General features: G+C 45.2%; 1 protein-coding gene across 12 annotated transcripts in view; it reads left to right on the forward strand.

Moving 5' to 3' along the window:
* PPP2R2B (protein phosphatase 2 regulatory subunit Bbeta) overlaps nt 1-25,672 on the forward strand; it is a 405,554-nt gene that overhangs the window by 343,905 nt on the left and 35,977 nt on the right. For all 12 annotated transcript variants that reach the window (XM_084778209.1, XM_084778203.1, XM_084778206.1 and 9 more), the window contains 2 exons: nt 8,543-8,720; nt 21,113-21,277. In XM_084778209.1, coding sequence (XP_084634335.1) covers nt 8,543-8,720; nt 21,113-21,277 — 343 coding nt within the window. The remainder of the gene's footprint in view (nt 1-8,542; nt 8,721-21,112; nt 21,278-25,672) is intronic.

Here is a 25,672-nt window from a genome sequence, read left to right on the forward strand (position 1 = left end):
TATATCTGACTTTCTTTTTCCCCATTGTAAATCCCCTGGTCAGTGTCAGTGGCTGTAACCCAGTGATTCTCAACCTGTGGGTCCCGATCACAGGGAGTCACCTAAGACTATCTGAAAACACAGATATTTATATTATGATTCGTAACAGTGTCAAACTTGCAGTTACAAAGTAGCAACAAAAATAATTTTGTGGTTGGGGTCACCACAACATGAGGAAGTCTATTAAAGGGCCGCAGCATTAGGAAGGTTGAGATGCACTGTGCTAACCTCTGTTAGAGAAGATGAGACGTCAGTCATTTCAGCCTTCACCTTTTCAACTGCGAGGCAGCATAGGTCCTGTTAAGGGTCACTTTGTGCCCAGTGCCTGAATCTTTAAATTAAGAAAATAAGGTAACTGTATTGTGTCTTAACTAACCTCCCTCATCATAAACCTGTAGTAAGCTCAGAACAGGGACTGCCATAGTAGATTCTTTATGAATGAAAATTTTAAAAGGAATCTGATTAATCGTTTGTACCATTAAGGGGTTTTAGATGTTCTTAACCTGCTGGCTGCTGGTGAGACTGGCATATCTATAAAGGTCTGGAAATCTCTACCTCTGAAGTTTCTGTTTATATCTTGATTTATATTTTTCTTGAGTTATTTGTTTTGTTCTTAGGAACTCAGTGTATGTAACAGATAAAAGCCCTTTTTTCTGTTTTTTATTTGTTCCTTGATAATTTCATATATATGTGTGTGTATAGAAGGAATTTCAGTCTTATCAAGCCACCACTCCCCCTCCAATTCCTCCCAGGCCTTTCCTCCACTCCATGTCCTTAGCCATTTTTATATTCCATGAATGATCTTGTGCACTCATAAAAATAATCAGGAAATGTTTCTTTCACAAAAAAACCAAAACCTCCACTGGTATAAAACTGTGACAATCATTTTAAACTCCTCTAAAAACCAAATCTGCTAACTGATGAGTATTTGCAAAAATTATCCGTTAGTGACAGACTCATTAGTTCCCAGATGTGGGTTTACATTGGTTACCTGGCTTAGGGGTAGGTTTGGTTTTCACAATACCACTCCTTGAGTTCCATTTCTCAGGCATGGTAACTTAACTCCCTGGTGGTGAAGACCAGGCATCAGTTTTAAACAAGAGGGCTTACTTAATTTGAATATGCAGCCAGGACCAGGAAACAGATCATTCAACTTTGAAAGGTCATTGAAAGTTAACTTGTTCCAGTGAGAAAGACACCAGTGATCGCTACCACCACCTGCAGGTGGGCACAGGTGGACCGAACTGACACACCTCAGCTACAAAGGGCTCTGACAAGCTGAGATCTATGAGGGGTCCTGTTTTCAGGGTATTGACAAGTATCTTTGTATTCATGGAGGCCTCCTTTGTGTAAGTGACTTCCCAGGGAACTTCGCTGGCAAGATTTGTCATTAGTATCAAAATTTTTATCATTGATTCTGCATATTCTTTAGTCATAAATAGCAGACTACAATATGATACTGAATATCATATTATCATATGTATCATATCATATAGTCAAAATAATAGAGCATAATGTGATAATATGATAGAAGTCTATTACCTCTGGCCACCAAATATTCATTGACTATTTATCCTAATAACTAACATCACTGAATTTTATAAATCACAATAGCATGTGAGAGGCAAAGGCGGTTTCTGTGACTAATCCAAACTCTTCCCAAACGAAGATGCTGCCTCTCCCTCCACACCCCCTCCCTAGCTATGTGTTAATTGGAATTGTCTTCCTCTGTAGCCGTTCAGGATGTGTCCTCCTTCATGTGAAATTACACAATGTGTAACACTGAGGGAAATAACCAGGAAGGCAGTGATCAGGGAAGCACTTTGAAAGGCAGTGATGCTGGCAGAAAATGGAAATGTCTGGGGAAAAATAGCACAGAACTGGCAGCGACTGGGGCGTCTGCACGGAGTGGTAATTAGATGGCAAGTTTATCTTCTGAGGGAAAGGTGTTTCTTCTCTCCTCTCCACACACAGGCTGGAAGTCAGACACTGATAATATGAAACCGTTATTCTGCCGTGAAAATCATCTGTGATTGAGTTTTATTCATATATATATATATATATATATATATATATATATATATCAGGAAATATGTGGAGCGATGTGTGATCTACAGTACTACCAATAGAAGTTAAATCTCTAAGAAATAAAGATGATATATATAAGATGGGTGGATAGATAGATGATAGAGAGAATTAGACGATAGATGATGATGGAGATAGAGAGATGATTGACAAATGATAGATAATAGATGGATGATAGATGATTTATAGACTAGCTAGATAGATAAAAATGAGTGGGTGACAGGCGATGCATGTAGCTACATAGATAGGTATTTATAAGTGTTAGGTATGTGTGCAGCACATGTATGTATGAAAATTGATGCCAGGACTTGGCACACACAGAGCATGTGGACCCCCACTAATTTCCATCCCCAGCCCTGAGCTGAACTTTCTGCAGCCTGTTGTAAGCTGACACACGTTTTCCTCTGTCTACTCAACTTACACTCTGTTTCAGAAGGACTTCCTTAAGAGCTCAGCCTCTCCATTTCAGAACCATTGGCATCTTAGTCTGGCTAATTCCTTGTAATGGTCTTGTACACATTGTGAGCTATTTAGCAATATCCCTACTCGCCAGTATCAGGAACATCTGCTCCACAGCCTATCTCCAGACATCCCTTAACAGCAAAGATGTCCCCATAAAGAGCAGATGACTTAAGAACTAGGGCACTCTCAGGGCTGAGATTTCACTTCTTTCAAAACAGCTTACCTAATTCTCCTAATCTAAATTGGGAAAACTGCCCCCCCCCTTCTCATGAAAAGTCACTGTGGACTGAGTGACAGTCTGTAACAATACGCTTGCCTGAGACATGAATGTCTTTCTTTCATATTGCACTTTCAGTTCTACAGTATAATCTATTTTGTTCACTTTGTACACATATTGCCTGTGCAGTGATTGGCACTTAATAAGTATTTGTCAAATGAAAGAATATAATTCTATTATTTAATATCCTGAAGCACAAAGCCTGAGTTGGTCCAAAGGGGTTTTGTTCTGGGCTTATTTCAATCTATATGACAAAGCCTGTAAAAGAAGAAATTAGGGCCATATTGAGGCTGTTGAAGGGTGTGAGCAGGGAAATCTAAAAATTATATTATTTGGATAGGATTCCTTGGAGGTTTTGGCGGGGTGCTGTTGATTGGCAGCTTCATTCTGGAAACAACAGCTCTGATATGTCATCACAAACTGAGCCAACCTGTCTCTCCTGGTTCCCCAACCCATCCACCATCAATCCACAGAGGAAACAAGGTTTTTGACCAGAGCAAGGCTTGATGCTCCATCAGTTCTCTGAGGACCAGGACAGACGTGTCACCCAAAATAAGCCTCATCAGAGACAGCCCACGAGGCCTTTTAATGTTCTTTTTCATGTTTAAAAATGGAATTAAGATGCATAATTTTTAAAATTAAAAATGACTGACTGGCATTCTTCCCACGAAAGACGGGGAGTAATTTAATTTGTTAGTGGCTTATTTTATTTGACAGTCTTTGTACATACTCGATTTGGTTTGTTACACTGAATTACCCTTTAATAGTGGGTACATCATGCCAGACTCTACCCACCCCACCCCCCTGAGGTGGCTTTGATAATTGGACGAGCATCCATATTGTTCAAGTTTTCATTACAATGAGAACAGAGGCTCCTTGGCAGTGTGAGTGAGCTGCTCCACCAGCCTCCCGAGCTTCCTCGCCTTGCCCATAGTATCTTCAGCTCTCCTCTGCTTGTTGCATCCACTCCAGTTTCACTGTTCTCCAACGCTCTGCTCATGCTTCAGCCTCAGTGTATTTGCATCCATGGGTCTCCCTGCCTTACATCCTTCCAGCATCTGCTCCTATGGCATCCTTCAGAGAAGCCTTCCTGGAGAAGCCATGTAATATACCCATATAGCATGTGGGAGAGAGAGGGGGAGAAGGAGAGGGAGGGAGGAAGGGATGGAGAGAGAGAGAGAGAGAGAGAGAGAGAGAGAGAGAGAGAGAGAGGAATAAGGAGGAAGGGAGGTGAGAAGAGAGAGGAGGGGAGAGGGGAGTGGAAGGGAGAGAGACTCCACAGAAGCAAGTTTGATTGTGTATGCCCTGGGACATTCTAGATACAGAGAAGGGATTTAGTAGTTTGTTAAGTGAATAATTAAACTACTAGCCCAATTCTCAAGAACATGCATGCTCCCCCACCCCATACCCCCACTTCTTCTAGCCCATCTTCCATTAGTATCTTCTTCTCTTTGAGTCTGCCTCTACCTCCCTAGGAGGTACAAGGCAGCTCCCTTCCTCCCCACCCCCCACCTCAGCACCCCTGGTGCTGAACCAGGAGGATAAAGAGGCAAGCTGACTCTTGGGCCAAGGAGTACAGGTGCTCTGCCTCGGGCTAGCTGTGTAACTTTAGATGAATTACTCAGCCACTCTGTGCATCTCCTTTCCTATCTGTCCCTTCGTGATCATAAAAATGAGATAATTCACTAGTGACTGGGTTAAGTGTTTAAAGCATTTCAGGCAGTGGATAGGGGGTTGTCACTTAATGTGGGGTGTTCATAGAAGGTCTGTCTGAGAGGGTGCTACTGGAAAGGGGAATCGAAGTGAATGGCTCTCTGTAAGCCTAGGGCAGGTCAGACTCAGGCTGTCCTTTGTCTCCAGGGAAATCAATCAGTGGCTATAACAGGATGCCAGTTGTGTGGTGGGGCAGGGGGCAGGGATGAGATTGTGTTGACCCCTCCCAGATCACATACACACATGTGTGAGAATATTCACATGCACAACTGACCTCAGGAGGACACTGAACCTGAGCAGAGGAGAGGGAGGGATGCAAGATGCTCAGAGAGGACACTGCTGCACCCCAGATTGGGCCACTGTAGGTACAGAGCCTCCACAGCTGCCAGCAAGGCTCAGATAACAGCTTCACCTAGGTCTCAGCCTAAGCTGATGTTTCCAGCATTCAGATGCTAAGGCAGGAGGGTCACAGGTTCAAGACTTGCCTGAGATACATATCAAGATTCTGTTCCCCCCAAAATCAAAAGCTTAGCCTGCTCTCTGTGACACTGTGCTGCATCCTCCGCTATAGGGCAGCAAGAGGGGCAGGGTGAGGAGAGCCTCCAAGGCTAGTTCTAGGAAGGCTGAGTAAGATCATGGCTGGGGTGGTGTTGACACCTGGGGCTCTAAACAGCATAACTGGCTCATAGCACTGGAAGACTGCCAGAACAATGCTTGCCAAAGAAAACCCAGACATTCCCTGTCACTCTTGAAATCATGCCCTGCTCTTCTCCCTGCATGGCCCCAGAAGGAACAATTAGACCCTGTGGGAATCACAGTCCCAATATGGTGGCCTAATCCACCCATCTGGTCCTCGCTGACCTGCAGAGGGCCCTCCTTGTGAGGGGCACAATGGGCAAAGGACAAGCCTTTTCCTAAAAGCAAAAATGATGCAGAGACTCCCTCCACACACAGCCATGAATGCACACATACATACACCCATGCATGCACAGAAACACACGCACCACACACACACCTTATCTGTGCAAAGAATCCCCAGACACCTGCTCAGAGCCCTTCCCCATTATGCAGCCCATCATGGATCGTGTCAGCCTGCATTAGCAACCAGGCTCATCACATTAGGCAGCAGGCCTGGGCTGGCAGCTACCACTTTGAAATGCCTCTTTATCCTGTCGTCACGCTCCCTTCCACATTGGATGCAGCCACACGAATCATCTGAAGACCCAGTGCAGACATGAAGGACCAGGTTAGAGGTCAGGGACAGCAAGGAAGCCTGACAGATCCCACTGCCCTAGGCTCTGGGTGCTCAGGCATCTCTGAGAGCAGAGAAAGTAACACTGAAAGGTTCCAAGTACAAGTGCCTTTATGAGCAACTGTAAAAAAGTGTGGCACATGTTTCTGAAAACATACAAAATAGATGCCTTGTCAATTTACTATGAAACTCTGTGGTGCCTGTAGAGGCTTCAGACCCACAGCATGATGTGACAGCAGTAATGTCTCTCTCCTACAAACGCCCTGGCTATTTATCCAGGTCACTTACAAAGCATTGATCAGTTCCCTCCCTGCATAGTGTCCTTGCCTGGTATACACGAGGAGGAAGGCACAATTTGTAGTCAGATGGGTCCTGATATCAAATCCTGCCTATGCCTTCTCATATCTGGACCACTCTGGGTCAGTAACTTGGCCTCTCTGTTTTCTGCCTATAGTCCTACTGTTTCAGGGCCAAGTTCATGGAGCAAGCTAAGTTTTATCCACTGTGAAGTCTCAACTCACACAAACCCTTAGTTGGTGTTTACTCATGCATACCCACCCACCTGTAAAACTTGGACCTCAGCCCCTCACTCATCTCCACTATATCTTCAGAAAGGTCTGATGAAAACTTGATCTTGATGACATCTGGGTCATCACCAACCCATTCATTCTTCCTACCTTCTTGATGTAGGCAGAGCCCCTTCTTGCAATCTACCCTGTCACCTTCATTCTCACAGTAGACTTCATCACCACCCCTACTTCAACCCTGGATAGGGCCTGCGTTCTGCCAGCCTTGTGACTTATTCCTCATCTTTCATGTCTCTATACACCCACCCATCCTTGGGAAGCCTCTCAAGACTCCCTACGCACTATGGCTCCTCCCAGAAGCATTCACTCCATTGTTGTGCGATATCTTTCACCCCCACCCCCACGCCCAGCTAGGGCAGCCATGAGGCTGGAGTGAGATGGGGTCCTGTGCTCACCAGATGAGCTCTTGGGACTTTGTGCAATGCTCAGTTGATGTTGCTGAAAGAGTGGGTGGGATGGATGCTGACTGCCTCATGACCATCTTCAATAGAATGAGAACAGAGAAGGTTCCGCCAATGCTCAGAGTGCAGGGCACATCCCAGCCCATCAGTCAGTGGTTTCTTCTGTTCAGAGCACAGGCCTCCTACTCCCATGCATGAGCTGCAAAACCATTCATTATCCATGCCTGCCATATGGGTCCTAAGAGATCAACTCCTTCCTCCATCTTGGCACACAGAAGACCCCCACCATTGGCTTCTGGAGCACCAAACATTTTGTCTCTCTGGGAGTCCCTCAGTGTTTTCTCAGAATCATTCATATGCACACACGCGCACACACACACACACACACACACACACACACACACACACGTACATGTGTGAGCCTGTGAAGGACTCTAAGGTGGGGCTGGGAGAGCTCTGCCTTCTAGAAGGTTCTGTCAAGTAACTGCATTTTAGGAAGCCAATCTGCTCTGGGCCACCTCTTCCTGCCACCTGGGGTGATGTTAATCCAGGAGCTAACCTTAATCTACCACCTGCTGTTAGGCAGGCTCAGTGCAAGAGTCTTTGTGAGGGGAAAAGATCCTTGTGGCTGTTTATCTCCTTGTTTCTATCAAAAAGATGTACCTATATGCTGTGTGGTTTAGCTAGTTGGATTTTTAGAAGAGTGTGTGTCATTGTTCATATTTCCCAGAAAGAACTCTCTCTCTCTCTCAGCCACCTAACTCCCCCCAGCCCTCCATGAAGAAAACACTTACTGGCATTTACTCAGTCATCCAATAGACACACTGGACACCTTCTGTATTTCAGAAGAGTGGCCATCTAATATACTGTCCAAACAGGGGCCATATTGAATGTGACACTACCTAGTTGGTCCTCAAGGACAATAGGTGTAAACAGAGAAGTTCCCAAGTCAACCAAGATGTGATGAACACTCATATAATAATAGCTCCTTTGGGGTCACTAGAGTCTTGAGTGGTAGAACATTTTCCTAAAAGCACCCTTAAAGGTTAAGAGTAAAACTAAGAGAGAACCCAGGCCCCTAGGGCCATGATGCAAGAACATGAGAAAAATAGACAGGTTGAAGCTAAATGACACATTCCTAAGATTTTCCCACAATCTTCTTGTTTTAAGAAAGAAAGAAAAGAAAGATGGAGTATATATGAGAAACACTAAATGGACCTCAGAAGGTTGCATTGTGTAAATGTGTGCATATATGCATACATATTTGTGTATATGTGGCAATAATAAAGAAGAGGTCATGAATTTGAGGGAGAGTGGAGAGAGAGGGAGGGGTAAAATGGTGTAAACAGTACTCATGTATAAAATTGTCAAAAAATTAAAATTTTGAAATGTGAAAGAATTAAAATGGGAGAACTTTGAAGACTATGTCCACACAATGGTACCCAAGTCCCCTGAAAGGGGACTAGAGAAATGTTTCAAGTTTATAAAAGTTAAATGTTGCCCACAGTGTCAGGTATCCATCATTAAAAGGCACAGAAGGTGGTAAGAATTGCAACCGGTTTCTGTAACTCTTGGTTTCAGGGTTGTGTTTTACTGTGTGGTGGTAAGGACACAGCACAAACCCATTTTTTAAAAAGAAAGAAAGAAAGAAAGAAAGAAAGAAAGAAAGAAAGAAAGAAAGAAAGAAAGCTTTCATTCTGAGCATTGTTCCTCTCTTGTATCCCAGGTGCCTGTCCTGAGACCCATGGACCTGATGGTGGAGGCCACCCCACGAAGAGTGTTTGCCAATGCACACACATACCACATCAACTCCATATCTGTCAACAGCGACTATGAGACCTACATGTCTGCTGATGACCTGAGGATTAACCTGTGGAACTTTGAGATAACCAATCAGAGTTTTAGTATCCTTTCCTTGCAAGCCCATTGGCCCAACTCATGAGTATCCAGGTAGGAGTGGGCTGGGGAGAAAGAGGCAAAAGAAAGGAACTGCCAAAGTGGAAAGAGCTGGCATTTTGTGAAGGAAAAAAATCTTAAATTATGGGCAGGGTGACAGGGCTAGCTCTGGAACGTAACTCAAAATCATTTGTTCATGCAGCGGCATTTATGTGTCATGAATTAAAAATAGAGCTGAGCTGGCACATATCACATTTCAGTTGGCCGGGTGCTCATATGGCATGCACTAGGCCCTAAGTTCAGACCTTAGCATCATGTACAGGTGTGCTATGGCATACTGGGATTCTGTCTAAAAGAAAACAAACAAAAAGAGAGATAGATAGATAGATGATAGATAGATAGATAGATAGATAGATAGATAGATAGATAGATAGATAGAACTTTACCAATAATGAAGATTTAGGGGTTTGGGGGCAGGGGAGGGGTTCTTCATCTGTTAAGAAGTTCAAAATCAGTCTAATGGAATATATATGCCATAAAGATATGGAGATGGCTTCCCATTGTGTCATATTGGTCCCAGAAATAGTCACTGCCACTTACTGGGATCCACACCATGTGCTGTGATCTTGCAGTGTCTGTCTTTCATTCCTCTATTGGAATATAATATGTAGACTCCTGAAATTACACCGCTTGATAGATTTCCAAGTTGGGGACACCTGAAAACACAATCCACATAGAGATAGCATCACCAGCAGCCCTTTCGCATCACCTTGCTATGGTGCCCCTCAAGGCTGTTCTTGGCATACTGACCCCAATGGGTGGGGGTACTTGTCTACAAGACACCAGGCTCGATCTCCAGTACCTCAAACAAAACAAAAACTATAAGCATTATCATCTTCTACTAAACTAACATTTGGAAAAGTCAAGAAAGTTTCTGAGTAGATACTCAGAATGCTTACGTAGATATGTAAGACCAGTTCTCTGACCTCGTTACACTGACCTTGCATTTAATAATATAAACTGATCTTTGCTGGGTGTCTAGGGTAGCAGTTCTCAATCTGTGGGTCGTGACCCTCCCCCAAGACCATCGGAAAATACAGATGTTTACACTATGATTCATAACAATAACAAAATTATAGTTACGAGGTAGCAATGGAAATCATTTTATGTTGGGGGTCACCACAACACGAGACACTGTACTAAAGGGTTGCAAGCATTAGGAAGGTTGAGAGAGACACTGTTCTAGCATCTACCCATCTAGTCCGTCCTAAACCCTGACTCTGAGCTCCAATTCCCAATTCAGTTCATGGGCTCAGCCCTCAGTCAGTTGAGCACTAGCACTGGCTCCAATTCAACTTTGCTCCTGCCTTTTGGTTGCCAGCCCTGTCTACACTTCCTCCAAAAAGAACCTCAGGCAGCTGAGATGCCTCCATCCCCACCCCTACCAACACTCACAGACATGGGCCACCACTGCGGCACCTTCCCCTGATTCCTCTCCTTCATCACACGTGCCCATGTCTCTATCAGCTACCACGTGACCTCTTTGACGTTCTGGCTGTGCACCTAACACCCCAGGAACTTTCTGGAGAGCTGAACACTCCAAGTTGTTTCCCAGGGTCTAGAAGATTCCACACTGTCTGGGTCCTAACTCCTTTTGACACCTGTCATGTTGCTCTTGCCTCATCCACTCTCCTTCAGCCAGCGAACCACGTTTCTAATCCCAACTAAGCTTTCTTCTTCCTCTCTTTGCACCTGCAATAGTGCCCTCTGGAAACGTGTTCCCAGAGTTCTTGGTTCCAGCCTCAGTCAATCTGCTATCTCTATAGAGACTCTCCCACCAGCTCCCAGGTGGCTGCCAGCAGCTATATTCTTGCTGTCTTTGTCATACTCGCTGAGATTTGAAACGGTTCTCTGTGTGTTTTTAGTTTGCCCCTATGAGAATGAAAGAGAGCAGGAGCCCCACATGACCCATTGCTGTCTTCCCATGGATTCAGAGTTCCGTACCTGAGAGCTGTTGCGCACAGCAAGTGTGGCATCATAGTCAGCGGTCAGCACGGGCCTCCGGGAGACTCTTCACTATGAAATCGAACTTGGAAACTTAGTTTGAAAAGCGGTAAAGCCAAGCTGGGAAATTGGGTTAGTTGGTAAAGTACTTGCTCAGTAAACATGAGGATCTGAGTTTGATCCCCAGAACCCAGGAAAATTAACCCAGACGTGATGCGCACTCTTACAATCCTAGCACTAGGGAGGTAGAGGCTCACTCTCCAACCATCCCAGTCTCTTGGTAAGTTATAGGCTACTGGGAGATCCTTGTCTTTTTGAGGAGTAGGATAATAATAAGAGCAACAGCCGAGGTTGTCCTGTGGCTTCCATATGCACACACACACACACACACACACACACACGCAACTCACACATATGCATGAAAAGGGTATTTGAGCAGTGGGTACAATGGCTAGTTAGTCCCTACCATAGAGAAATCCTATAGCCTCTGAAGGCTTCTTGGGGAAGGTGTCTTTAACTGGGTTCTGGCCCTGAGATACATCTGGAGATGCTGAGAACTGGCCTTTGGCACTATGACTGGGCATCTATTGTTGATCCCAGAACAGACATCACGCACTACGTGGGCCTAGGGATAGCTGCTTCTGCCTGCAAGTTTTCCGGGCAAAGCAGATGCTGGTAGAACGAGTGTAGACGGTGGTCCCTTTTTCCTCCTCACATCTATTCTGAGAGCCAGGGATCTGCCTGGGCTCAGCCAGCTGTCACTCTGAGCTTATGCTTCCCCAGCCTTGGTGGCATGTTTTCTGAATTTTGCCTCCAGGCTTTCAAGAGGGAAAGGAACTTTCTCAGGCATTTGGGGGAGACAGATGCCTTGGGGAGAATGCAAAGGGGACATATTAATAGTGCCGTTTAGGTTATCTTCTGCAGATGTGTGACAGCCTGCCAGATGCTGGCATACAAATGAGACCACAGCGCTCACCCTTAAAGCTGCCATATGTAAAATAATCACTGTCATCATGTGGGTGATGGTAACTGATATCTATATAGTGCCTTTCAGCCAGACTGCCCTGGGGCAGGAAGGCTGTGTAAACTAGGGCCCTTTTGCCTCTCAGCTGCCTCTAGAGGAGGAAGCAGCCCTTTTCCACAACAGTCTCATAAAAGTATCAAGAACACCTCCTATTTACCACCTTCTTCTGTTATGCCTTTTATCCAAAGAGGCAGGTGTCATGGCTTGGGACACCTGCAAACTGTAATGTGGGAACCACTGAGGTGCCAGTCAAGAAGCTTCAAAGAAATACATGGACCGCTTTCATAATTGTGTGTTAGCCATACCAAATCCTGTGAGTCCACAGACATTAAAACCCTCACTAAAATTACAACATATGTATCAAGTACTAACTCAGTAAGACAAGTAGAAAGGAAGACTGGTTGGGGAAAAGCAAGCACAACACTGACGTCATCTCTGATGGTGTGGGGTTTGGAGTCGGACAGGAATAGAGTTCTCACCCAGGCCCATCACTTTCTGACTGTGAACATTCTCACAACATGCTTTTTCTTCACCTAGATCACATTCTCCACTTCATCCTCCATAGAAGAGAAATCTACCAAAGGACTGTAAGATTCTCCCTCCCTCTCTCTCCCTCTCTTCTCTCTCTCTCTCTCTCTCTCTCTCTCTCTCTCTCTCTCTCTCTCTCTCTCTCTCTCTCTCTCTCTCTCCTCCCCCTACCCCCCCCACAGCTTAGAGAAATACCTTACTAAGTAAACTATTAGTATAACAAAGGCTGATAAAAATCATGCTTCTTGTCCAAAGGGAGAAGAAAACTAGAAAAGATGACCCGAGGACTCTGCTCTATTGAATTCCGTGCCTGGGTCAAGCTCTTAATTCTAGACTCTTCCTTTGGCTCTAGAGTTGGGTGATATTTTATAAAATGTTGCTTATTATATTCTAACAAGAGGCCCGGGGTCTCACATTTAGCACCAGGAAAAAGCATGCCAACCGTAAACCTTTGGGTTCTCAACCTCAAATGCTGTTCTCCATTCATAGACATCCAGACCATCCTGTATAGCAGGTCCTGTCTTAAAGTGAACAAAGCAATCTTAATGCATCAAGACCATAATAGCCCATTTCTAGGTTAGTAATTTTCATATAAAAGTGCAGACACTGAGGCCAGGCCTTGTGTCAGTCACTGTACTAAGCCCAGGGATAGAAAAGAGAAAAGAAAGAAACAAAATTGCATTTTCGGCATGACATGCTACAAATAAACACCAGTGAGTGTTTCGTTATGTACTGACACAAGCTTTTTGTGGGAAGAAAATTTAGTTTTTCCAATGTATTGTTTCGGACTAGGGAATAAAGATTTTGCTGAGGAACCAGTTGTTGAATTGAGATATTCAGAGGAAGACTGTAAGCTAACTCTGGCAAGGGGGTGTGGCCAGCTTTGTCTACAAGATAGCCAGGACTGCATAGAAAAACCTGTCTCAAATACAAAGAAATAAATAAAATCCTTCCAGACAGACCCACCCTAGCGCTCTCCTTTTTTATTAACTTAGATTCAACTGGTTAGAGGATGTAAGTTGTATCTGTAAAATCCCTTCATGGGTGGGTAAGTGGGTGAACAACTGGACATGTGTGCATCACTTTTCCCTCTTTCATCCCCCAACTTTCTGAAGAGAATATTCCTTATAACTGAGCCTAATCTGAAACAGGAGAAAGATAATCTGAAGGTCATCTTAACAAAGCTAGCATAGCAAGGCAAGGGCTACAGAGACAAACACATAGTCTTTATGAAGAACAAGTCTAATGATGTGGAGGCCTTTATTAATCACCAAGTGTATTATAGATATATGCTATACACCTTGGAGTCTCTTTGTCTTTTCTTTTTATTTCATTTCATTTCTTTGGCATGTTTTCTCACTATGTAGCCCAAGCTAGCATCTCAGCATCTCAGCATCTCAGTACCTTGGTCTCCTGGGAACCATGGTTACTGGTATATGACACCATGTGCAGAAACTCTTTTTTTTTCTTTATACATGAGTTTCTATGTTCAAGATCATTTGAGATTCTATAATAGGTCATATTTGAACATTTAAAATTTTTAGCCTATACAAGTTGTAGTAAATCTATATTCAACCACACCAACATAATCAAACACATAAGTGGCAAGTGTCCTCCAGGATACACAGACAGGAAGAGCCCCGGCAGCTAGACAGCTTCATGATGAAAATAATACCTGAACAGACTCTTGGTTTAGAAATTTTCTATGGGAGAGGTGGCTTAGTGGTTAAGAGCACTGACTGCTCTTCCAAAGGACCTGAGTTCAAATCCTAGCACCTATGGGGTAGTTCATAACTGTCTGTAACCCAAGATCAGATACCCTCACGCAGAGGTACATACAGGCAAAACATCAATGCACAAAAAATAAAAATTAAAAATTATTTTTTAAAAAGAAAGGTTCTATAACACAATTCTGGGCCTTCTGACGTATGTGTAGAAAGAGTCTGTGGTTGTGGAGCTTTCAAGAGCTCCCCAGTGATAAAGGGTGCTGCAGCAGCCTTAAGAAGCACCCTGTAGATTTAATATGGCTTCACAGAATTCTGCCAGCCCCACAGCCTGAGCCTAGCATTCAGCAAATACCCCATGGATATTTGCACATTGGCTTTTCAAAGCTTCTAGGAGATGAATATTCCCTGAAGTGTGCTTCAGCAATCATCAGTGCCTTACCACGTCCTTTTAAACTGATAAAATCGGGTACTTTGTAATCACTGCTTAATATCCAAGGATCAAAACTGAACCTTAAAAAAATAAAGATCTCATGGCAATGTGTGTCCCCAAAAGGGTGTCCAAGTGTAATAAGCTCAGAATTCAAGGCCAACAGGCAACTACATCCTCACTTCTGAACTGGCAGACTTTCTATACTAGTGGCTCATGATCCCCACAGTGTCCACATATCAGATACTTACATTATGATTCATAACAGTAGCAGAATTACAGTTATGAAGTAGCAATGAAAATAACTTTATGGTTTGGGGGTCACAACATGAAGAACTGTAATAAAGGGTCGCAGCATTAAGAAGGCTGAGAACCACTGATCTAGAACCCATAGCATATAGGCAGCATGTAGGCAGCATGTAGGCAGCATGTAGGCAACATGTAGGCAGCGTGTAGGCAGCCTCTGATGCTTTTCATCAGGTGACCTCCTCCAGTAATGGTAGCATAGCCTGTGTTTGTAGTAGCCCTGCAAGGATCCTCCTCTACTGTCTCATCCCTGCCTGGCTTAACCAGGATTTGGGGGAAATAATTGTCAGTATCAGAAAAAAACAGTGCAATGAATCAGGCACCCGTGGACAGCAACTTTGACTCCAAGACACTGCGTGGAAATGGTTGCCTTGGATGCATGTACTTCCTTCAGAAGACGGGATTTTGTCTAATATGAAAATGATTTAAATTATTTTTCTCCATTATCTCTTCTGATAATTAGAATCCATAGAGGCTGTTAATAGGATTCTGTTCATTTAAAGGCAAATAAACTGAGCCCCGGGAGAGATAAAGTGACTTTCTCAAGTTTTCTCAGCTAAATAGAAATGGAATAAAAACCAAACCCTGGTCTCCTGGCCACATTTGTTACAATCGTGTTTATCACAGTGTTTTCTTGAACTTTACCCACTGAGCTAAGGGCCTGTCTCAGCTTTCCAGGATGACTCTTAAGCAGAGAAGCTGCTGCTATTGTTTAAATACTGACTGTTTTCCTGTTTTATTGGGACATTATCAGTTGTAGCGATCTCGGAAAATGAAACAAAACAAACAATAATCTCACCACTGCTTTTGCCTCTCGGCTGTGAGAATGCCAGCTAATTTAACCATAGTGGTTGAGAAAAAAGAAGGGAGCCGAGACAGGTGGGAAAGCTAAGAAATGCAAACTCTTGATTTGTCAGGTGCCTTTCTTCTATTCTGTCTGGGATATACCACGCCTGATTCCCCACTACACACAGACACACAGACACACAGACACACACACACACATGTGTACACATGCACCACATACATACATATTCACACACATGAGCACATACACATGAGCATACACATGAGGGGCAGAGAAAGGGAGTGAGCAAGAAAGAGAGAGGGGGAGAGAGAGAGAGAGAGAGAGAGAGAGAGAGAGAGAGAGAGAGAGAGAGAGACCCTCTCTGCTTGACAGTGACCACTGCCTAATGTAACTACTTTTTGTGTCAACCACAGCCCCTTAACAGAGACCCTGTAGACTGGGATTGTTTCTCCTTTTGTCACTGGCATGTCCACCATACCCGTAAGATCACTAGCAGATTGTTCATTCTCAAGGAATGTCATGGGACGTGAGTGGACTCCAGTTACTCACAGTGGTGGTACACCCTGACTTTGAGACTCTGTTCAGTCTGCAAGGCATGGCTGTTTTCTGTCTGTTTTTCTTGCTCTTGTTCATCATGTTTCCTTGAGTCATCAGACTGTACTATCTATTTTGCGCCTAATTTCCTCACCTGGCATAATATACAACAAGCATAAAATCTGACTTAAAAACTATTATACTCAAAATAAAAAATAAAAAAACTATTATACTCTAAAATCTTACAATTTCATTGAATTAAGATGTGGGGACAGTATGGCTGTTTTTAAAGAGAACCACTCACAGCTGTAACCCCATAGAACCAGCACAAGCAGCTCCATGTCCCGCCTGCTTTTAAGCTCATCACTTTCAGGTATAGACTAAATTATGTTCCTAGAGTGAGAATTTCGGATACAGTCAATTTTTTTTTTACATACTTGGACATTTCACTGCAAAAAATAATTGAATAACATAGATTGTTCTTAAACTTCAGTTTAGCATGTGCTTCTGTATGTTTATGTAGCTTGCTGTCAGCCTTTCATAATCTTGCCATTGACTGAAGGCAGGGGACTGACAGGTATAGAAAGCTTGGGTCTTCCAAACTTAGATGGTGTAAATGACTTTGAAAGGGCTCCCCCTTCCTTCACCATCCTGCTCTGGTCCTCTGCACCCCCTCATCCTACTGCTGATGTAATCTATAGCTTGGGATGCTTATTTGTTTGAAGAAATCCCTGAAGGGGTGACCTCCCAGTGTCTTCAATTATTACTTTCAATGATGCCTTAGGCAACTGCCTGGCACAGCGGTGCCCTCACCTTCCCGCCTTCTGCCCTGCAAGGATGAAACTCAGCTGCCAGACTGGCTATGCCCATCTCATCCTCAGAGCTGTCTCCAGAGTCTTCCACTACCCCCCACACACACACACACACATACACACCGGCCCACCCCCCAGAGAGCCAGCTTAACCCCTTTTGTGAGTAGAGGTAATTTGCCTGGGTTTAGCATTAATAAGGAATGCTCCAAGCAGTTGGGGTCAAAAAGAACAGATCTGTCAGGCCCCAGGGTTAATTTAATGGCAATCTGTTGGCTGTCTGGATTGTATATTAACCGCGATCCCAGTGATATCTTTTGCTGTTTAGTTGCTTGGAACAACAGGGAAATAATTTAGATAGAGTGCTCAAAAGGATCAGATGGAGAAAATTGACTGTCAAAATGCATCATTCCATTTTTGGCACTACAGGGCACCTTGCATTGCTTAGCTCCTTTCTCACTCCTTCCCAACACAAAGGGGAAATGCGTATGCTGAAGCCACACATCTCCCTCTGGAACCTGAGAGGGCGATGGCCCAGGTTCTGGGCATCAGGGTGGGTTTCCTCCTGTCCTCCTTAGAAGACTTTAAATTTTGGGCAACTATACTCTCTCACACTCATTTCTAAAATTCAGTGAAGTCTTCCCTTAGGGAATAGAACGAGAAAGCCTTTGTTGGGTTTTTATCCCAACCTCCCATTCAAGCAAATCAATTATATCAGAGGACGTAAAAATTCTGGTTCTGGAAAATACTATCGAGGCCTTGTCACTGGTGAGTTTTCAGGGGCATAGTGCAGAGGAGACGATCCCTCTGGTAAGCCAGTCATCATTCCCCTGCAGCCAGGCAAAACCACTCAGAGAAACTGTCCTGGTGAGGTCACTCCTCACAGAATGCAGTGTGACTCTCTGTGAAGAATACTCACACAAGCTTGAAGTGCAAATCCCAGCTCTGCCCCATACAGTCATACAATCATAAGAACTTTGTCTCAGAGGCCAGCAAGATGTCGTAGCAAGTAAAATCTCTTGCCATCCACTGACAATGTCACCGATCTGTGCATCCCTGATGCACAGGGGGGAGAGGTGCATAGCCACCAAGACTGATGACCTGAGTTCAATCCCAGGACCCACACAGTGGAAGGAGAAAACCAACTCCACCAACATGTCCTTTGCACACTTTGGCGCATTGTGCACATGCACACATGCAAAGCCTCTGTCAGTCACTCAGATGGTCCCGGTTAAGCTAATTGGATCTCAAAAGATAACCAAAAAACAAAAGCATGTGAATATGGAAAAGGAACTTGTAGGAAGGATGTGGGGCTAATAGGAGCAGGAAGGAGACAAAGAAAAGTGAGGTCAAGAGTAATCAGAACGTAATGAATATATGGATGAAAATGGCAAAGAACAAACTTTAGAAAAGTTTTCCTGATTAGAAAGAAAAAAATTGTATTTCACTTTATTTCTTCCACTGTAAAATGGGGCTATTAATGGCCCTGACTTCATCTACCTGAAATGAGAGACAGATGAGCTGATAAGACACTTAACGCCAGGCAGGCTCAATACTTGGTAGGTGCCAGCTGTTGGTGGTTGTGCCAAGAAGGGGACAGAATCGTGGCTTCTTCCCTTAGCTAAACGGAGATGAAGTGGGCTGGGAGGTAGGACAGATGGAGAAACAGTGGACAGAGGCCGGTCCACTGGGCACTGCTACAGGAAAATGCACTTGGTGGCGGGAGGCTGCTCCTGGAGGCATAGATATGCTTATGCACTTTGTTTTCACATCTTCTGGCTTTGGGACTTTATTTTTAGGTAGAAAAAAAAAATAACTGTGTCTGTAGCACCTCCCTCTCCCACACATTGGAGATCTCTTCCAGTTCAGCTTGTTTGAGGAGCTATATTGGTGGAGGCTGAGAAAGCTGACACCAGATTTTCTCTCCTTTGGGAAAAGGGAAACATGTTTGCTGGCACCGTAAGAGCATGCAGACACTTTCTGATGGAATCTGACAGTTGCTGAACATGAACCTTTACTTGCCCCACCCAATGCCATGCCCGCCAAGCCCACGGCACCAGTCAGCAGCTAGAAAGCACATTGGAGCTGTAGCCTGAAGCCCCTCCCAAGCTGTTTGTATCTGGGCTCCAGGTGTGTATCCCAAATGCAGAAACTGAGGCAAGTAGCCGTCTGAGAACTTAGCGATACGCATGCCCCATCGAACCAAGTAATCTTTGCATCTGGTTTTGGTAGGTGAAAATGTGCCAAAAGGCAATGTTAGCACAGGCTCAAACTAATTTTAGAAAGAATGCAATGCAGTGCTTAAGAGATAATCGTACAGGAAGAGGCCCAGCCTGGTGCAAAGGCATTCAACAAATCGCATTCAGCAACAGACCCAACAGGATCCTCAGCATTGTTTGCTAGTACATGTCTACATTTGTTAGTACATGGCTACCTAATTGGCGCTACTAGGGCTCAAAATAGGACCGTGTTTGTCCCTGTCTACATGGCCAAGAGGGATCTGTGTTGCTTGCTTAGCGAAAGTATCCCTAGGATGGTCTATGTCAAGCTACTGTTTGTTCGTGCAACGCATTGCTTTCCAAAGAGTGGCACCAAGATTCCTGGCACATACATTTTAATTTTAATTACTATGTGTTCATTTTCATGTAGATGATTAACCCATCATTTGGGGAATGTTTGCTTACTGCTTAGGTGAGATGAAAAAGTGGGGCAATGTAGAGATGGTCTAAAGAAAAATATGGTAAGTTAAGTGTGTGTGTGTGTGTGTGTGTGACTGTGTGTGTGTGTGAAAACATCACAAAGGTGGCACATGAGAAGTGAAGTCAGGAGAATGCAGGTCCTCTTGCTCAGCTTTTATTTTTCATTGAATTGTCTTTATAAACAAGAGTCTAAATGTTTCACTCTGATATACACTCTGATATCCTTTTATGACAAAGGAATATATTGAGAAGGTGGGAACCTGGAAGCTAAAACTGAGTCACTTCCACATAATCCCAAATCCTTCACTACATATAGATGGTTTCTTTCTGAGACTTTAGCTCCCACCCAACATCCCAGCCCCAGGAAATCACAGCTTATGGAGACACATCTTAAAGGAAGGAAACTGGGCTATTATGAAACCTCCCAGGCTTTGTACCTGGAGTAAAGAGTTGGTATTATTGTCACTCACTAGCTGTGGTTAGTGAGTGGTGTGTGTGTATACATACATATACACACATATGCGGAATGAGCAACACATCACCTACTCACACAAGACATATATGTGTATATATACATAGTAATAGGTATATATTAGTGTATACACACACACACATATATATATACTAATTGTGTGTGTGTGCATGTGTGTAAGTAGGTAAATGTGTTCCTCAGCACACATGTGGAAGTCAGAAGACAGCTTGTAGAAATTGGTTCTCTCCTTCTACCACGTTGGTCCCAAAGATCAAACTAAGGTCATCAGGCTTGGCGGCAAGCACTGTCACCTGCTGAGTATCTCCCTAGCCTGTTAGCTATGCCTCTTGAGGAAACTTCTTGAATGCTCATGGAACCTCCACTTCCACCCCTGAAGATGGGTGCAAGAGGTGTTATTCCTAGTGTTGTTGTAAGGGTTAAATGAATCTAAGTTCAGGATATGCGTGCCGAGAGGCCTTTTAATAAACCCTCACTAGGTAGCAGCTGCTGTTCTTATACAGATCTCCCATGGGAGAGGCATTGCAGCCTGTTGCAGATGAAATTTATCAGCCCAGAATCCCAGAAAGACTTCTAATTGAATGGTTTGGCTAGAGTGGGTCCAGCTAGCTCCTCAGCTGTTGCTACAGACTTGGAAACACTCTTGAGTGGTCTCACAGGCAAGTACAAGGTTGTCTCCTACATGTCACAGTAGGTGAAGTTGAGAGGAACTCAGGAAACCTAAGTTCACTAAGATGTTTCACGGTGTGGCTCTGGCTGGGCTTCTAACAATCCTCTTGCCTTAGCTTCTTGCCTTCAGGAATTAGAGTCATGAGCCACCACACCCAGCTTAGGCCTAAGTCCTAATGCTACCCTCTAACTACTGGGCGAGCCCATCCCTTTTATCCCTGAGCCTCAGCTGCCAGGAATCACCACTGCCCGCTTTTCTGCTAACAGCCTCCCAGTGTGTGTGTGGCAAATGCTCCCGCAGCACCCACAGCAAGAGCTGCTAATGCCCCAAGCTCGGCCCCTTTTCCTGGTCCCTCCTTGACTCGTCTGTGCTAGATATCGTGGACATCAAGCCGGCCAACATGGAGGAGCTCACAGAGGTGATCACGGCCGCCGAGTTCCACCCCCATCACTGCAACACCTTTGTCTACAGCAGCAGCAAGGGGACAATCCGGCTGTGTGACATGCGGGCATCCGCCCTGTGTGACAGGCACACCAAGTGTGAGTATCGGCACAAGGGCCGTGGGGGTGAGAGGTGCCCTGGCCTCTGACATATGGGGTGGGGGTGGGGAGAGAAGAGGCTCGGGGTTGGGGGGGGTGGCTAGGAAGGGTTTCATCTCATTTCACACTGAGCGTAAAGAAATCACAGGTGTTAAGCTGATTTGGGAGTCAGCCCCATATTTAATGTTCCTGAGAAGGGGAAGCCCCGTGCGTGCGTGGGTCTGAAGCACACAGGTGCAGAGGAAAATGCTGCCAGCAACTGGCCGACCACCGAGCTGAGCTGAAGTCTGTGTGGAGATCACTGTGAGGAAGGCGACACCAAGGAATGGCCAAGGAAACAGTAGAGAGACTGTTAAAGGTGGTGTGGACAAAGGGATAGGATGCCGTGGTCAGCAGTAGCAGAGAATTCCAGATAGATCTTGGCAGCAGAGTTAACCAGACTTGCTGGACTGTAGTGAAGATACAAATGGATGAGGAAGGGATAGGACAGTGCTTCTCCACCTTCCTGTCCTTTAATGCTGCGACCCTTTTAATATAGTTCTTCGTGTTGTGGTGATTTTGCTACTGTTATGAATTGTAATGTATGTATCTGATATGCAAGCTCTCTGATATGTGACACACATACCCGCAAGAAGGGTCTTGACCCATAGGTTGAGAGGCACTGGAATAGGATAAACAGAAGAGGTAGGGTAGACGCCGGCTTAGGGAAAGGAAAAGGGACAGGAAGACACGCCCGCCCAATGATTGACATGACTAGCACATGGGATGGGACCTATGCGGAAGTCATACTAGGGGTGGAGCATTTGTATTCCGTTTGAGACCTGCTGAATGTGAGGCAACATGAGCCGCCTGGAGGGACAGGTTCTCTCTGGGAAGTGAATTCGGAACAAGGTGGGAGTACCACTGACCTAGAGATATTCCAGAGGGCCTCCAAGAAGCCCTGATGTCCTCACAGCCAGTGTGGTAGATCCTAGCCTGGGCTTTAGAGTAAGGCAAGGCCCACATGAGTCCTGAATGCAGAGGGCTAATCTATGCAGTGACTGGGGAAATCGCTGACCCAAGAACTGAAGCTGAAGAACGGTCAAGGCCTTAGAAGATTTTAGAAAAGGAATGGCTTAGGACGGTACTTATGGAGCACAGCTAAGCTCTGGCATTGGTGCCTAATGTGACTCCAAGCAATCCTCCTGAGCCCCACAGTCCCCACAGGACAGGTGAGCAGAAGAGGTCAACACTGTTATATATTAATACATAGGACTTCTAGCATCTTCTGAGCATAAGGAGGGAGCAATAAATGGCAATGAAAATGGTTATCCCGTTCCTCCAGAACCCCCACACATGCTCAGGCCTGCCACCGTAAGGTACTTAGAACCCCTACTCTTTTGCTAGGTACAGGAGAGACCCCGTTATTCATAATTTAATTAATATTCGCTGAGCACATACTATGCACCAGGCACCAAATCCAACTTGGGGGACACAGGAACGAGCAAACGCAGACGTACGTCTCTCTGTCTCTTAGGGCTCACTGTATTAGCCAGGGTCCTACAGATAAGGGAGAAGAGAGGTAGCCTGTATAAAGAGATGCATCATAAGGAACTGGCTCTCTTATGAGATCGAGTCCTGAGATCTGCAGGCAGTGAGCTAACGTTCTAGAGAGGTGATGGCCTTCCTTCCCGTGGGCCACCAGGCTAAAGATCCAAGTGTCTCAATTCAACAGCAACCTAAAAGGGGGAAAATATCATCCACACCCCAAAGCATGTCAGGTGGAGAAAGGCTCTGTCACCCACAAAAGGATCAGCTCTTTGTTCCAATCAAGCCTTCACCTGGTTGGCTGAGGGCCCCATCCCATTAAGAGGTCACTATTAATTCAGTCTATTCATTTAAATGTTAAAGTTATCCCAAAACACCCTCACAGAAACACCGGAATGTCAGACCAAGGATGTGAGCACCTGTGGCCAGTCAAGTTGACACAGAAAAATTAAGCACGCTGAAGAGTAAAGACACCTGCCTCCATTGGAGAGTCACAGATGAATAAACAAGGCCGGTGTGCTGAGAGGCGTGAAACAGTGGCGTGGTGTGCTGTGAGTTAGTGTCATGGAGACCTTACAAGTCAACAGCTGCTGTTCTAAAGTGTGAAGGCCAAGGAATATAGGGAAGGGTCATCCCTGCACACGGAAGCAGGAAGTCTGTCAGGACACACATCCAGGAGACGCCCCTCCCCCTCCCAGGACTCTGCTCCTCTCTCCAGCCCTGGTGCCACACACCTCTCCAAAATCAAAGTCCACAGAACAGTCCCTCCCTAGAAACTCAGGAGCTAGTGAGTGCCCTGCAAGCAAATCTTCATCAAACCTGCCCATTACCCACCCAGCCTCAGCCCCAGCCCCAGCCCTGCAGTGCAAGGTACCAGCCTGTTAACCTAATTAAAAAGAAAGAGATTCGTTGTCCTGACTGGGCCAAAAGGCTGACCTTCTTCAAGGCACACCGGCTTTTGTTCCACAGCCACCCGACCCCAGCTCCTTCCGGCTGGGGAGGCCCGGGTTCTGACCCACCACCTGACATTTCATATTGATTTTCTCCAGCCTCCTCCAGTGCCCAGGCTGCAGTCGGCTGAGACTCAATCGAGGTGCGTGAGCGCCAGGAGACAGTTCATCAGAGTTCAAAATGAAAAGCAACATTGGCTTTCGGAGATGAGCACCGAGAAGGAGCGTATTTAATAACCGTCGGCATTTAATCAAAACGCCGAGGAAAACCGTGTTATCAGAGCCGAATATATTAATTTCCATATGTCCCTCACTCTGCATGCTCAGCAGGGGTTGGAAGGGATGATTTGTCCTCTCCCGCTCTATTTTCTGATTTTTTTTTCCCCTATCGCTTCTGGCATTCGTAGTTGTGAGGTGCCTGAAACAAAGGGTGCTGAAGGCAGAAACGCTGGGCTGGGCTGGGCTGGCTCCTGATTTCTCTCTTTCCACATGCATGTGTTGGGGAGTGGGTGAAGAAAATGGCCAGATGCTACGAACACCAGCCTAGAAGAGAAAGAGGTATTGCACTGTGTTCATCACCTGCAGATCTCCTGTCCCCATTTCCACCCGCTAGGCTCCAGGGGACCTGACCACAGTGGCCAGCTTCTGGTACATCCAACGTCTTTAGCCCCTTCCTGCCTCAGGGTCTTTGAGGACCCTCAATTACCATACGCCTGTCATGGAGCCAGACTGAGCACTTGTGGGAAAGACAAGTTGATAGTACAAAGGCCTATGGCATTCATTTGCCAAGGCTATTTAAACAAAGCACCCCTGAGTAACTTAGCAAAATGTTACTGTCTCACAATTCTGGTTTCAATTTTAAAATTTTATTTAGTATGGGTCATGAGTGTGAATGGGGGCATGCCTGTACCACATCTTTATTCATTCTGTTAATTTAAACATTAAGCTCATGTTTAAACATGAAAGCCCGTGGACAACTTTCAGGAGTCAGTTCTCTCCTACTTTTGTGGCAGGCTCTCTCTCTCTCTCTCTCTCTCTCTCTCTCTCTCTCTCTCTCTCTCTCTCTCCCTCTCTCTCTCCTGTTGCTTCTGCTACACTGTATACTCCAGTTTAGCTGTCCTACAAACTCCTGGGCAATTATCCCATCTCAGCCTTGCATTTTCCAATAGAAATGCTGAGGTTACAGATATATGCTGCTGTGTCCAGCGTTTTTATGTGGACTGTTGGATCAAGCACAGGTTTTCAGGCTTGTGTGGCCACATTCTTATCAGCTGAGCCATCACACCAGCGGCTGCCTCAGAATTCTCAGGAAGATGTCAGCTGGCAGGACTGGCTAGGCTAGTGGCACCATTCTGTTCTGCACTTGAAGAGCTCCATCTTCTCCCTGTGTGTACACACAGTCTTTCTTCTGTGCATCTATAGCCAAAAACCCCTTCTTTATAAGCATTATCTTGGGTTAGGGCTCGCCTAGTGATGCTATGTCTTTTCAGCTCCAGTCTCCAAAGACAGACACCTTCCAAGGCATGGGAACAAAATAGGACCTCTGTATGTTAGTTGGGGACGGCAAAATTTGGCCCCTATAGAAAGGAACGATAAGTAATTCTGCAAGTGTGCAGGCCCAGAAGCCTCCTGTCCCTTTCTGCAAGCTTTCCCTCCAGGCAGTAAGGACAGAGAAAAGTCACAGACACGAGGCTCATACAGTCTTCAGATGGAGCAAGTTTAGTAAGTGTGGCTCTTGTTAAGGACCACAAGAACTGCGCCTAGAAACTTCGCAGTTCCACACCACAGCCCTGGCTTTTGGGAGACCGCCACCTGGGAACTTTCCGTGGTGCTGAAGCCATTTTCTCTTAAAGAGGATTTGATTTGTTTCAGAGGTTCTGAGCTAAGAAGCCTGCTTCCCACTCAAAAGTCACTCTTC

Source organism: Acomys minous (assembly GCF_964271855.1).
Source record: "Acomys minous genome assembly, chromosome: 4".
NCBI classification, from domain to species: domain Eukaryota; kingdom Metazoa; phylum Chordata; class Mammalia; order Rodentia; family Muridae; genus Acomys; species Acomys minous.